General features: G+C 37.6%; 1 protein-coding gene across 6 annotated transcripts in view; it reads right to left on the bottom strand.

Annotated features, from left to right (window-relative positions):
* The window catches only part of NTRK2 (neurotrophic receptor tyrosine kinase 2), a 191,274-nt gene that overhangs the window by 126,200 nt on the left and 51,062 nt on the right, over positions 1–14,012 (bottom strand). For all 6 annotated transcript variants that reach the window (XM_066340039.1, XM_066340034.1, XM_066340035.1 and 3 more), the window contains exons 10-11: positions 11,105–11,205; positions 9,753–9,852 (exon numbers count right to left, since the gene is read on the bottom strand). In XM_066340039.1, the coding sequence (XP_066196136.1) occupies positions 9,753–9,852; positions 11,105–11,205 (201 nt within the window). The remainder of the gene's footprint in view (positions 1–9,752; positions 9,853–11,104; positions 11,206–14,012) is intronic.

Raw genomic sequence — 14,012 nt, 5'->3', positions numbered from 1 at the left:
CCAACAGTTTGGGCCAGAAGAGGGCTTAAATATCACCTGGTTTCAACCTGTTTGCCAGGGGCCGCCTTCCACTGTCCCATGCTGCTCAAAGCTCCATCCAACCTGGATGAACACTTCCAGGGATGAAGCATCCACGACTTCACTGGGCAATTTCTTCCAGTGCCTCAGCACCCTCTAAGTAAAAAACTTCTTCCTAATATCTAAACTATACCTACACTCTTCCAGTTAGTTCACATATTTTGTCATCTGTCAGGAAAAGATGAAGGACCTTTTATAAATACTTCTTGTATGTTTACATTATACCACCTTGTGCTCTAGGCTATTCAGCCATGCCAGACAGTTGAAAGAACAGTGCATTAGCCTTTGACACCATGAATAAAACTGACATAGGCTAAATAATAGTTACTAGATAGCTTGCCTATTTTACTTCAGTATAAAGGATCCTGTTGCATTGCTCCCTCTCTGACTTCTTTTTTAAGAAGTTTCAAAAAATCAAACAGAGCAAATTAGAAAGATTGTCAGTCCTGCCTCATTTTTTTTTCTAATTTCAAAGACAGATCTCATTTTCCTAAATCTGGCTCCTCTTTTCCACACTACAAGTGCCATGAAGTCTTCCTGATTTCTGCTATTTGCAAAGCAAACAGCACTAAATGGGACAAAACATGGCCGAATAGAAAACAGAAAGAATGACAGACCCTTCTTTAATAAGGCAATTATGATTTTTGTGCAGAATACAGAAGAGGTATCAAGACAAAATGTACTTTGAGGGCAGCACAAAAAGTTTTTTCACTTAGGACAACTATTCCTGTGCCACTCACAAGCCATATATGGAGAAAAAAAAGTCACTATATATAACACACTATTCTGAAGTTTACACTGGATTATCATCCAGCCTGAGCACTGAATATAAACCTAATTTTTTAAGTACATAAATGTGAAAGGCTGGGACACTGGCCACTGTGAGGCAGAGTGGCATACTCATATTGAACCAGTGAGGAAGCATTGGGATGTACACTAGTAAAACACTAGTAAAACAGCAATTAAGAAGAGCTGTGAGCCACTTGGCAAAAGTGTGTTTGGCTACCCACAAAGAGAACACTTAGGGGGAATTCACTGGCTGCAGTGAATTAATAGCTAATGTGCAATGCTGATCCCAGGTTATAAATATTCTGGGAGATGCTAAACAATTATCAGGGTGTGTGCATGGAAAAGAGATATACAAAGGACCTATTCCTTCAAATTATAAAACCTTACTTGAACTTTTTACCAGAACAGAAGTAAAACCTGAAGTGTTTCTTTTACTAGATATTCAAGGAGCTTGACAACCTTTTGTCTTGATTTTTCTTAATTCTTCTGAATTTTTCTACTTAATTCCCTCCTAAGATGCAACAGCACTGCTACAGTAATGGCTTAATAGCACTTCTTGTTCATTTGGAAAGAAATATTGTAAACATCACCAGCTCACCCTGCTTTGTGATGAGTGTGGGACTACACACTTGCAGAGTGCCTATCAGCCTCAGCTGTTCTGTGGAAAGTCAGTGTAAGCTGGCACAGCCTTCAGGAGAAACCTCTGCTGCCAGTCACTTCCATATTAGCCTTTTTCCTAACTGGAGATCATACAGTGGACCTCATTTCTACCAAGAATACCTTCTATTAATCGACTATTCATGTTTCAAGCTAGATTGTTTAAGAACTACTTCGGTTTTAGCATTAAGTTTTCTAGCATTGAGCCTTGACACTTTCTCAATGGGAGATCAAAACCAAGCACATATGTACTTTATAGTAAATGGTACTCAAACCACTGGACAACCAGGACAACTCGAAACCAGATAGAAAGATAGATGAAAAGAAAAGGAAGGAAAGGAAGGAAGGGAGGAAGAGAGGAAGAGAGGAAGGGAGGGAGGAAGGAAGGAAGGAAGGAAGGAAGGAAGGGAGAGAGAGAGAGAGAGAGAGAGAGAGAGAGAGAGACAGAAAGGAAGAAGGAGAGAAGGAATGAAGGAAAGAAGGAAAGAAAGAACAAACATAGGTCAGCTTTGCTGTTTTTTGGTAGTTTTCTTTCTTTCTGATTCACTGATCTCTATTTCATCTGACTACTTCTTCACTGATCTCAGGTAAACTTATCATTACCATGATCTACTTTCTCTCCCCCTTCCATTCCTCTCCTCCTCTTATTTCCTCCTATATCCTATCTCATTTCTTCCTAAAATTCTCTATGGACTAAACCACAAATTGCCCTCACAAAGTAACATATTCCCAAAATTGCATGATCTGCATATGGGCAAAAAGTTCATATACAAGCAGGTGAGAATTCACCCTTTACACATTAAAAACCAAAAGAAAAACTCAAGGATCTGTAAAATAAAGACCTGTTCAGGGTACGTGGATGTAGACTGAACATGGGGTTGGGAGTCTGCAGTTTAAATTTCTATCTTATTCTTTCACTATCTTGAACTAGGAGGTCTGCTATTTCTGTGTGTCTCAGCCCATACCAAGATAGAGCCTTAGCAAACATCATTTTCAGTTCTCCTTATTTCTACTGTATCCATGCCTTCTCTTCAGCCACTTTGCTTTTAATCTCTAAGCTGTCCTTTACTCAGCATTTCTCCAGCTCTCCATTTCACTTCATGCACACCACATACATGCATACTCCTTCATCGCATCACCTGCTTGCATACTCTTATAGGAGAGGGGAAATAAGATACAATAGCTACTTGTTTACATTTGCTTTCCTTATTTTTTACCAGTGGTGGCCATGAAGTTTCAGATAATTTTTCTTTGTTCATAATATCAGTGTTAATAATACCACCATAGTAGTCTGAATCATGTAAAGCTTTAAGCTCTAAGCTCTAAGTTACAACCTTTTCTCCCTCAGTCATTACAACTAAGTTTATATTTTACAACCAAAGCAGATCAGAGTCAAATGCACCACTGCATCATTAAAAATTCCTCAGTTCAGATTTGAGCTGTCTTCATAAATCTTGTGTTATGTATGAGGCATCACCTATTTGTTTGTTCCTATTACAGAAACAGCTACATTCTTCTATGGTGTCTTGCACTTTAGGATTGGACTCAGGAAATCTAATAGCAGACCAAAACACACAACTGACACCTAGAGATCAAATTTTATATAAATAATAACAATGGAACTCTAAAAATGTCTAACAGTATGCTCTGATAGGGTGGCACAGACCCAAAACAATGCAACAAACAGTGCTCTTTTATTTACTGAAACACAAGAGAATGGTAGCTTAAATATTTTAAGATCTTTGTAAAATCCTGTACATGAAATTACTTCATGGATCAGTTAATACAAACTCTCATTCTCTGACATCCTTATAGCAATTTGCTTCTTCAAAGTAAGGTACTTAGAAGCATTAACAACTCTATCTTCCAAAGGTTCATGTGGTAAAGCAATATTACAGGGCCCATTAACAAGGGATGCACCTAAGACAGACAATTTATATGACCAGCCCATGACTACAGGAACTGGAATGTCAGTGTCAAACAACAAAAAAAGTTCCTTGTATGTGGTTCAGAATGAGCAGTATCATCATAGCCTTTACACTGTCTACTCACTAAAAATAATGTAGATTTGAGCACATTCATTTTTCTCTACATCTAATTTACAACACTGACTCACATGAATTGATCCCGCTCATTGACTAAGTAATGGAATGTTCTAAAGATATTAAAGGACTGACACCCACAGAATTGGCATTTGGGTAGGTATAACACAGCACAAAATCACTTCTGTAAGTAAAACTGGAAACTCAAAAGGCTCAGTATTTCAGTGACTTGCTGAAAGTCAAGCAGAAAATGTGCTCCCAAGCTACAAATTTGATCTTTTTAATGATTTATCTGAAAAGGCAAAATTGTAGCCATTACTGTCACAAGCTTAGTGCCCACCAATTTAAACATTAGGTCACACTTGTCAAACTGCAGATCTCTGTTGAATATGCAAAGCTTTTATTTTGTAATTGTTTTAGAATTAAAAGTAGAAGTATTTCTATTTTAACCGCATTTCACTTTTCTCCTGCTCTATAACCAATAAACCAATTGCTTAAGCAAGACATGTGATAGATGAGTTACTAATAAAGATAAAAAACTCCCTCTTGACCCACATCAGTAATTTGAACTACTTAGAGTCATCTAAACACTCCAAAATCCTAATTCTTCAATAACCAATGTGGATGAAGCAATGAGGTTTTTTTTTTAAGTCCCTTGCAATCAGTTCCTCTCTGACTACAAGGTGAACTCATAAAGCAGAAAAAACAGTGACCATTTGCTATATGCTTACAGAGAAGTAAGACACAAAAGATCTTTCTTGACAGCCCTTATGTAACACATTCCAACATAACTAAAGGAATATGCAAAAGTCTCCGGCAGAATGGCAAGGAATTCTACTTTCACCTGGACTGTATTTAAAGTCATGTAAACACAATTGTTTGGGTAAATGAGGGTTAAAATCAGTCATTATGTCATGCCATTGTGTCAGAAGGACAATTCTGTTTTGTAAGGAGACTCTTACCATACTTTCGTACAGTGTTTCTTACCCAAACTGAAATATGTTAAGACAACTGAGAAATACTCTGCAACTGAAATGAGTTCCAAGCTCCCTTTCCCTGTACTGTCTTTTGGATCAAAGCTCAAAAAGTTACAAGAGGTTACAAGCAAATAAAATAAAGTGAACTGTAACACACTGGTAAGAAGAAGTATTCCTGAACTATCAAAGAGCTTCTGTTGAAATAACGAATGATTTTAATTCAAAAAGGTTTCCAAGCACGTTCATGGCCCCACACATTACACAAATCTCTTGAGAGAAAGTGCTATCAAGATGCAGGAGAAAACACCCTGTTTGGACTTTGGCAGGCAAAATCCATGGGTATATTCTTAATTTTTAAACAGCTTGATGAAAGAGAACAGCACTCTCATTGCCAGTCGAAATTTTAAACTTACACTCAAAAAAGTCAACAATCAGCTAGCAAGAACTTTAAGGAAAGGTAGTATTTTGGGGTGTTTGTCCTAAAAGAGACATGGTTTTCTTTCCTAGATTAAGCACAGAATCTCATTACCTGATCGCAGAAAGGTAAATTTCTATAACTTGATCTGCAAAGACTTGCAAGGGATGAAGAATTCATAGTCAGGACATATGTTTAGACACAGGAGATAGTTCAGAGAGTACTTGAGGAAGGAGAAGCACCTTTCAAAGCATGACATGCAAGCCCACAGACACGAGAAGATAGCTGGCATTGCCTAAATACAGTGCGAATTTCAGACCATTTGTTCCCTTATCTTTGCACTTTGCAAGAAGTTCAAGGCACTGAGAGAAACTTCACACAAACATATGAAAAAAAAATCCCTCTCACCTCACATGGAACAAGTACTCGCATGTTTCACCGCTACTAATGTCAGTTTCTATCTGTTAATATAAAAGACAGAACTCGCTGTTTTGGATAAGAGTGGCTTCTCTTTCCTTTCTGATTTGGGTAAAACCTACACAAACTCCATTTATCTCCATCAGTAAAGCTGCTGTGATAATACTCTTGTCCATGACTATCCACCTCCAGATTCCCCAGGAAGCAGGGAGTACTAGGGATGATGTCTTGTCACTGGAATAGGAACAGTTGATATAATCAAAAATGTTTTCATCCTTTTAAGTGAATCATGCTATTTTGAAGTTTATAATTTGTCTTCCATCAGTTTTCTTCATACTTCCCTTCATGCTTAGTGGCATGATTAACATCTGCAAACTGTGTGTTGGACTGATTATGCTACAAACCATCTGGTTACTTCCATCATTATTCAACATGCAAAGTAGAATAAAACAGGATTAGAATTACTCTTCCATAAATCCTCTCAGGGAGTTCACAAATGCTCCCTTGTCCTCTCTACTCCAGTTCCCTTGTTATTTTTCAGTTTCATAAGCTGGTTAGATGGAGTCAGAAATAAACACAAAATGCTAAGAGCTGTCTTGGCAGCCTCCAGTGAATTCCCACCATAAGCATTTTCACATCCCACAGCAAGCAAGCAAGCAAGCAAGCCAAGGTGTTTCGTAAGAGCAACCCACAAGTCAACAAACATTTACGAAATTAACTGAAACTTTCACCATTTATGCTACAGCAACTTGCAAGGGTCTAAAAACCTCACCTCCACATCCAAGCAACCAAAAGCAGCTTTTCATACAAAGCTGTTGTCACTAGGCCCTGTATAAGAAGGTGTTTAAAATGTACACAAGCAGCAAAAGAGAGAATTATGTTTCACCAATTATTCTGATGAATTTTGCAATGGAAGTCTGATGTCTAGCACATGAGAGTTTTTTGTACTAATCCTATTTTAAGACTCCTTTAGCACAGTCCATAGATCTGTCCTGTACTAATACTGTTCCTACAGTCAATCATTAGAAACTGCTATCTCCTCTAGCACTGAAAGACAAAGTAAAAAGAATTAAGGCAAGAATTAAAACAACTGTTTCATACATTACAATCCAACTTCAACTAAACAAAATGTTTCTGAGTGTTTTGTTTGTCCTCCTCACCTCTAAAAACATTCTATTACTACAGTTTGGAAAGGTAATTGAGTAAGATGAACATATCCCAAGTTACTCTCTTACCTTAGATATACCAAATGAGTAGAGAAAAGTAAAAAAATAGGGATAATCAACTGTTCAACAGACGTTGATGACATATTGATCAGAACTGCCAAAGAACTGGAAGTTCCCAGAAGACCTGGTACTCCCTAACACACAGACTGGACACTTTTCTGCTCCATGCAGTACTGGAAAGAAGACATCAGAGTGACCTCTGTGGCAGCCTCAGCACATGCAGTGCTTCCAGGTATGGGCAGTTCTGACACAGCCATACCCCGGACACACCTGCCTGCTCCACATCTCTTTCTGAGGACTCAGTCACTGTCAATCCTACACCCCAACCATGCTCAAGCTCTGTAAGCACAAAGACACAAGATTAAGAAGTGGGCAGATGATGCCCATGTAAAAGATGAGATAAATTGACATTTAAAAGTAGGAGGCATGAAACAATGTCTACAGAAGCTGCAGATCCCTGCTCTGAACCCAAATGAGATGAAAATGTCAATCCTTACATAAAGATACTTCCTATGGGACACACAGTTATGTTAGCCTATATACACTTCTTTATTTTTTTTTTCCTGATTTTCAATGGAACACTTTTCCAAGTACATGGTTACAGGAAAAGTAACATTGATGACAATTTGACTGCTCCAATTACTGAATAATTACTTTATTTTTTCCAAATTGCTAGCCAAAGAAGGGTGCCTAGACATTTAATGACAGGAAATCTGAGTGACCATGTTGTGTTCTCAGAACATAACAGAAAAAAGAAGCATAGCCTTTTGTGCATTTCTGCCTGATATAACCTCAGGAAGTTACTTCTTACGAATGCAAAAATCATCCTTAATTTTGGAGAGGAATTTTAAATCTTGTTTTATAAATATTTTCCATGGAAATCTGGATATTTAGTTCTTTCCCATTTCCCTACTGAGACTGTTTATTAAACTACCACGATAGCACACTGTTTGTACACAAAGTTTAGATTAATTTTGCTGTGTCTGAATTAATTGCAAATGCCTCAGAGTTCTCACATAGCTGACTTGACCCTTTTATTCACAAATTCCAAGATATGCATTTAATTGTATTGATCAATAATGACAGAAGAAAACCCCTTCTCACCACACTCACCTTATTTTCCTCAAGTTCAAATACACCAGGTTATTTATTTTCATATTTCAATTCTCAACATATACTTACACTGCAGGCTTTTCAGACCAGGCAATATTTTCTTATTAGCCCAGGTATCTATGTGTATCAAATCTCAATCTTTTAATATAATATTGTTAATTTAAATTCAGTAATACTGATAATGATAAAGGGAGAGAGTGTTTCTGGGACTTTAGACTATGGATAGATCCAGACAGTGAATCTGAAGTGTGAATGCATGCTTTGGAGAAGTTCAATGTTCACTTAAGGTACAGATGAAAGTTATACCTTTCTCATGAAAGAATTACGACTTATTTGTAACTCACAGTGACATTACACCATCAAAAATAAAATAAACAATATGTATGAGGTTTCTGTCTTTTTATAATTTCATACAGTCATTTCCACAAAATCGTATTCTTATTAAAATATTATCCACATGCCCAATTTTGCAACAAAGAACTACACAAGTCAAACTTTCTGATTAGTCAAGAATTTTTGTGAGAAGAGCTGTATATGAAGATACCAAAAAACAAGTAGCTTCCTGGAAGGTAACAACACTACAACCCAAAATAGAACTTTTTGCATTCTCCCTCAGGGCAGGGTTTCTTCCTAGTTTCTTTAATAATGTTGTGTTGAAATATTTAATGCACATTTTGAAAAACTTAACAAGTATTCAGCTTTCAAGAACTAATATCAAACAATTCTCACTGTTTCTCTCAATCAACTTCCAGGTACTTCAGCTCTGTAAATGCAATTCAGAAAGCCTCAAACACAAATAAAATTTAGGCTGAACTGTTAAGTCACAGGCTAGCCTTCTGCCAAAACTCTGCAGCTCAATCCTGCTGATTTCATGTTGCTATTCAGGATATTTCATAATGACCATTCTTTTCTAATGCTACCCCAAACAGCAGAGACTCTATCATAATGGAAGGAGGTGGGAGACAAGATTACCATCCCAGCAGCCGATCTCTACCAACTATGTTTTTTTTCTGCTCAAATCTCATTTGTTCCAGAAAATCTACTCTAAACAGAATACAGGAACACAAAATATAGAGCATATATCTCTGAAAAGAACACTTATCAGGAGCATGTAAGCCTTACCAAAATATACACGTACTGCATCATAAGCACATTTGAGAAGAAGGACATGAGATTAACAGGAGTCTACCAAAAGATTACTTACCATGTTCTCCACAGACCCTCATCTATATATCTTAAGAGCAAATGCTCATCTCCTTTAGCACACAGCAAAGCATCTTCTAGGTCTCTCAACAAGACAGCAAGGTGGTTTTTTTAATTTCTTTTTTTAATTTCTCTTTTTTTTTAGTATAATTTCACCCACATCATCAGACACACACTGATGATATCAGTAAAAGAATATAGTAACAGAGTTGTTGCAGGTATCTCTGTGTTACATATAGCTCCATCTGGCTGTAAAATAAATAAATGAATAAATGAAGGGCTGAGATTTCCCCCTTCCAAAGGGACATGAGTACTTGTGACTCTCTCCTGATGCTGCTCCCCAAGAGGCACACGAAAATGCATCTCTCAGAAAGCACCACTATGACAGGATCCACTGCAAATGCACCTTCTGATCTTGTCATTGCATCCCCTTCACCTTAATGGGACATTGTAGTATTGTTTAAAGTACCTCTTACATAGAGCACAGATTCTCATCAATTAAACTTGCAACAGAACAAATTTCATTTCCTACCTTCTTCCTACCTACACTGACTTGAGAAATATTTTACTCCAGGAATTGCCTCATGGGGCTTTGCAGCAGAAGGCAGAGAAATGGTATTTATCTTAGGAAGAAAACAGAAGTAGAAGTGTTTGATCCAAAATCCTAAACTCTGTCTATATCTACTTCTGCCCTTAGTTACCTGATTAATAAACAAAATATTAAATGTGGTGGCATTTATTGTAGCTATTTTGAGACCTCCTGGTTCAGCAGACTACAGCCTCAGCTCATACAATCCCCAACAATTCTGGAAGGTGTAAAACGAACCCTGCTTACCCTTCATCCCAAACTTAGAGTGTCTTCCAAACTTCAGAATAATGAGGGTTATAACTAAGCCAGTGCACACCAGTGCTGCAATTCCCACAACAACGTACACCTAAAAAACATGAGGAGACAAACAGATCTGTTTGTTTTGGTTTGGTGTCTTCAAAGACATCCAACATATATTCAGATTAATCCAGTTATGAAAAGAGATTAATTTCAACTGCGGAATATTTGCACTCAGATCAAAGAGTACAGAAAACAGACACTTGTTGAGGTTTCTTCTATTCTGCAGAGAACAGATTCATACACTTATGAGAACTTTTTCAACATCCTACACATTCAAGGCAAGTGGGAGCGAGTGTATATCACCCTTTTCCCATCCAGCAGAGTGGCATGTAACAAGAAAACACGTAAGAACAGAACATAGGAAAAAATAATTTACTGTGGATATGGTTGAATACTCATATAAATCACCTGGAGTGGCTGTGAATGCTCCATCACTGGATATACTAAAACCAGAGAGTACAGAACCATAAACAGCCATACTAGCCCTGCTTTAATCAGGGGAGCTTGGACCGAGGACTTTCACAGGTCCCACCTTTACCACCTCAGCAGTTCAATGACTGTTATCAGATGAGACAAGAGTGTTGTCTCACAATTTTGAGAGCATTATCCCAGCTCACAGTCTGCTCTCTGGTTCATGAATTCACACTCTCATATGCTTGGTGCTTTAGAGAGGCACTGATGGAGAGAGGCTGCAATGTCAACCAGGCTGGTAACCCACTATCAGTTTCCAACATTTCAGTTCAGGAAAGCATGAGAGGCAAGGCAGCAAAGGAGGAGGCCCATCAGTCCAGCCACTTGTACTAAAATCTATCACAAGCCATTTAATCAAAAAGCAACATGAAATCATGTCTTAAAACATACAGCTGGACTTTGAAAATTCATTGCAGCACATCACCTCTCTAACACAGAGGTGACTCCAGGATGGGTATTCAACCAACAGTCTTCAAATTACCTTGGAGGTGTTTTTTTGTAGATGAAGATTTGCTTTCCTTGACTAAAAATTAGATGCAAAGTCTCAGGCTAAAAAATGACTGAGTTGTTCAGAAAAGCAAGACACAAAACAGCAGTTTTACCTGAACTGAAAAATGATTCATTGATTAAAAAAAAAAAATGGGGAAAGGACAAGAATGGGGAGCACTGATATTATTTATCATTCTTTTTTTCCTGAGCTTTGATTACAACAGTAATAGCTATAGTTTTGTGATAGGCCAGGGTCTTACTGGTGTCTGCAATTTTATAAGTTGTATAGTCAAAAAGTTCACAAAGATCATAGACCAGAAAACAATGCTTATACTTACAGTGATGCTATCTTCATTCTCTTTGTTGGAAACATCCGTTGAAGTGATTTGATTACTGTTATTTGTGGCATCTCCAAGATCATTAGGTGTGGTTTCATACTCTTAAGAAAGGAAAAAATGCTGCTTTTACAACTTCATAGATTTGATGGGGAAATGGTTTTTTTATATTATTTCTGCTCCATAACATGGTGAGGCCACTATCAGCTTTGGAAATTTAGGCTTTTTGGACACAAGTTATAATTGCTAAAGAAGCTGGAATGTTTTGGGGGTAATCACTGTGGCATGTAAATTAACAAAGGCACTATGACTGACAAACGTGAAAAAAGAAGCAATCTACATAATAATTTCCCTACTGGAAACACTACAGTTAAATGAGAACTCCATCCATAGAGCTATTTTTATATGCTTCTGACTTCCCATTAAAAATGAAAGACTGCCCTCTACACTGAACTTCACCAGCCTTGCATTCAATCAAATATAGGACAGTCATGGAAATTGCTTGAGCACTTCTGTTTTGCTGAAAAAAACTTAGCAGATGGGTTTCAAGCTATCTTACTAATATCATATGTGAAATAGCTGCTTTCATTTGTTTAATAAATAATTTTAAATATGTTATATGCACAGAGGCTACAGTTTAGTATTGCTATCATACAGATAAACCTTTAAAAATTAAAGTGCCTGAGATGGTATAAGAAATTTGATTGATTTATCAAAATAATTTCACTGACATGGCTGCAGAGGCAAAAGCAGAACTATTCCATACAAAGAATGATCATGGCTCAATTATTTATAAGAACTTCAAAATAAAACAGATATATCTGCAGTCCATGATTTCCAGAAAAAAATTACTCAAATGAGAGAAAAATAATTAAATGTTATATATATCTGAAATTAAGATAAATCATACATTAAAATAAAAATTTTAAATGTATTTATTTTATTATTACATCTTGGAATACGCCTAACATTTTAATTTCATTACAGTAATGTATGCAGATAAAAGAAACAAAGGCAAATAACTGTACCTATTATAAAACACACTTCCAGCATCGTAATTTAATTTTGCAATTAAATGGGTATTTCTTTACTTGTTTCAACTAAAATCAGTGCCATAAACCTGCAGATGAAATCTTAAACGTGAATTTGAAAATGCTCTTGCTAACTACAGCAGCAGGAGCATTTCTGAGCACAGAGCTCCAGCTGAGCAAGAGCAGAGAGGGCTTGCACCTAAGCACTATTATCCCTTAGCTCCCAAGACCAGTTTGGAGAGCTCAGCTGGCAGCATTAGTAAGAAGTTGCACTGGGCTTTTGATCTTCAGGCATGCAAGGACACATTTGCTTTCTGCAAAGCACTTTCAGACTGCAGATTTTTTTTTTTTTTTTTTTTTTGTACGGGAAGCTGTCAGCTACCTCTGGCACCAGTGCTACAGCCAGCACAGTCAGGATGTCTAAACAACTCACATAGTCTATTTTGGCTCCAAACTATGCATGCCAAAGGACAAGACTCTTTCAAGACAAAATACATATTAAATATACAGAACTTTCAAAAGAAAAAAAAAATTAATTTCCTGATCTTTTACCATTTGAATTCTCCAACTCTGCACTGCATCTCTGTGTGTGTAGCTTACCATGCAGCAAGGTTTAGAGCAGGAGCAACAGGAGAATGAACAACATACTTCGCTCACCCAGGTAGCACAACTGCTGCCTGAATGGCTCACCGGCACAAGCAGCCTGGACTTTTGGACAAGATTCTATGCTGACTGCCTGTCACCCGTGAGTACATCCTTTGCCAGAGCAAAGGAGGAGTTATCTACTTCATTATTTGCAGGAAAACCTGCTTTATAACAAGTACTTCAGCCTAAAAAAATTTGGCTTCCTTAACAATTAGCTGGGAAAATTTTCACAAAGACTGTTTTGGCCAACCATATATTTATTATTGTTTTATAAGACTAACATATAAAACAAATATTTAGAGCTTTTTCTGCTCTGACTTTGTAAAACAAATGTTGAAGAAGGAAATTTTTTGCTCCCAATTTCACTTGTAAATAACAGCTGATGTTATTTGTAGTTCTGTTTATCCTCAGGCCTGTTCCAAACTACTAGAAATCACACACTGAAGGGCTAATGAGAACCATGGGTCTGGTCTGTGAATCGTCTGAATAAACTTCTGTATTAAAATGGGCAAGAGCTAAGGTAGGCTACATTGGTACACTGGTGGTAGGCTGACATTGCTTACTGTCTAACTGTTAATCATTTGCATTTGAGGTATTTCCAGATCTTCAAAGCCCCTTGAAATGGGCAAGTCAGGCAAGGAAAATACACACAACAGCTACCCAGCCCAAGCCGGACGATTTGATTTAAATAAATTCCTGTTCATTTCACTATGAAATCCTGACATAGACACTGAGCACTCTTACAGACAGGGTCACACCTTTTGACTCATGCTAGATAAGGCTTATATTGCTTTAGGGCCAGGTTCTCTGGTGCTCCACATCTCATGCAGCCACCAGTTACTAATAACAGCTGTGGTGATTTACAGCTGACACTGGCCAGTATTTCACAGCCATTTCACAAAGAAGGTGCTGAGATAGACACAACAGCACAGTCACATCAGCACCGGGGGTCACTCTGCACAGTCATTCTGGGGTTTGGCAGATATGGGGCAGGTTCTCTCTCTCATGTTCACAACCACATTAAAAGAGGCATCACGGCATGAAAATATGTACTCAGAGCCAAAGGAGCAGTCTTTGCACTCAATGTCCTGCTCAGACCCATGTGAGTCAGTTTGTTTCTCTCAGTTAATTTCCAGATGGTGTCAAGATAGCATTCTCTCTTTGTCTTTTCCAAGAGCTGCCACAGAGGTGAGCTAGAGGCACAAGTGACTGCTCCACGCTTGTGGCAAGCAGAA

This window comes from Sylvia atricapilla, chromosome Z, assembly GCF_009819655.1.
Source record: "Sylvia atricapilla isolate bSylAtr1 chromosome Z, bSylAtr1.pri, whole genome shotgun sequence".
Lineage (NCBI taxonomy): Eukaryota > Metazoa > Chordata > Aves > Passeriformes > Sylviidae > Sylvia > Sylvia atricapilla.
This window is presented reverse-complemented; position numbering and strand designations above follow the sequence as displayed.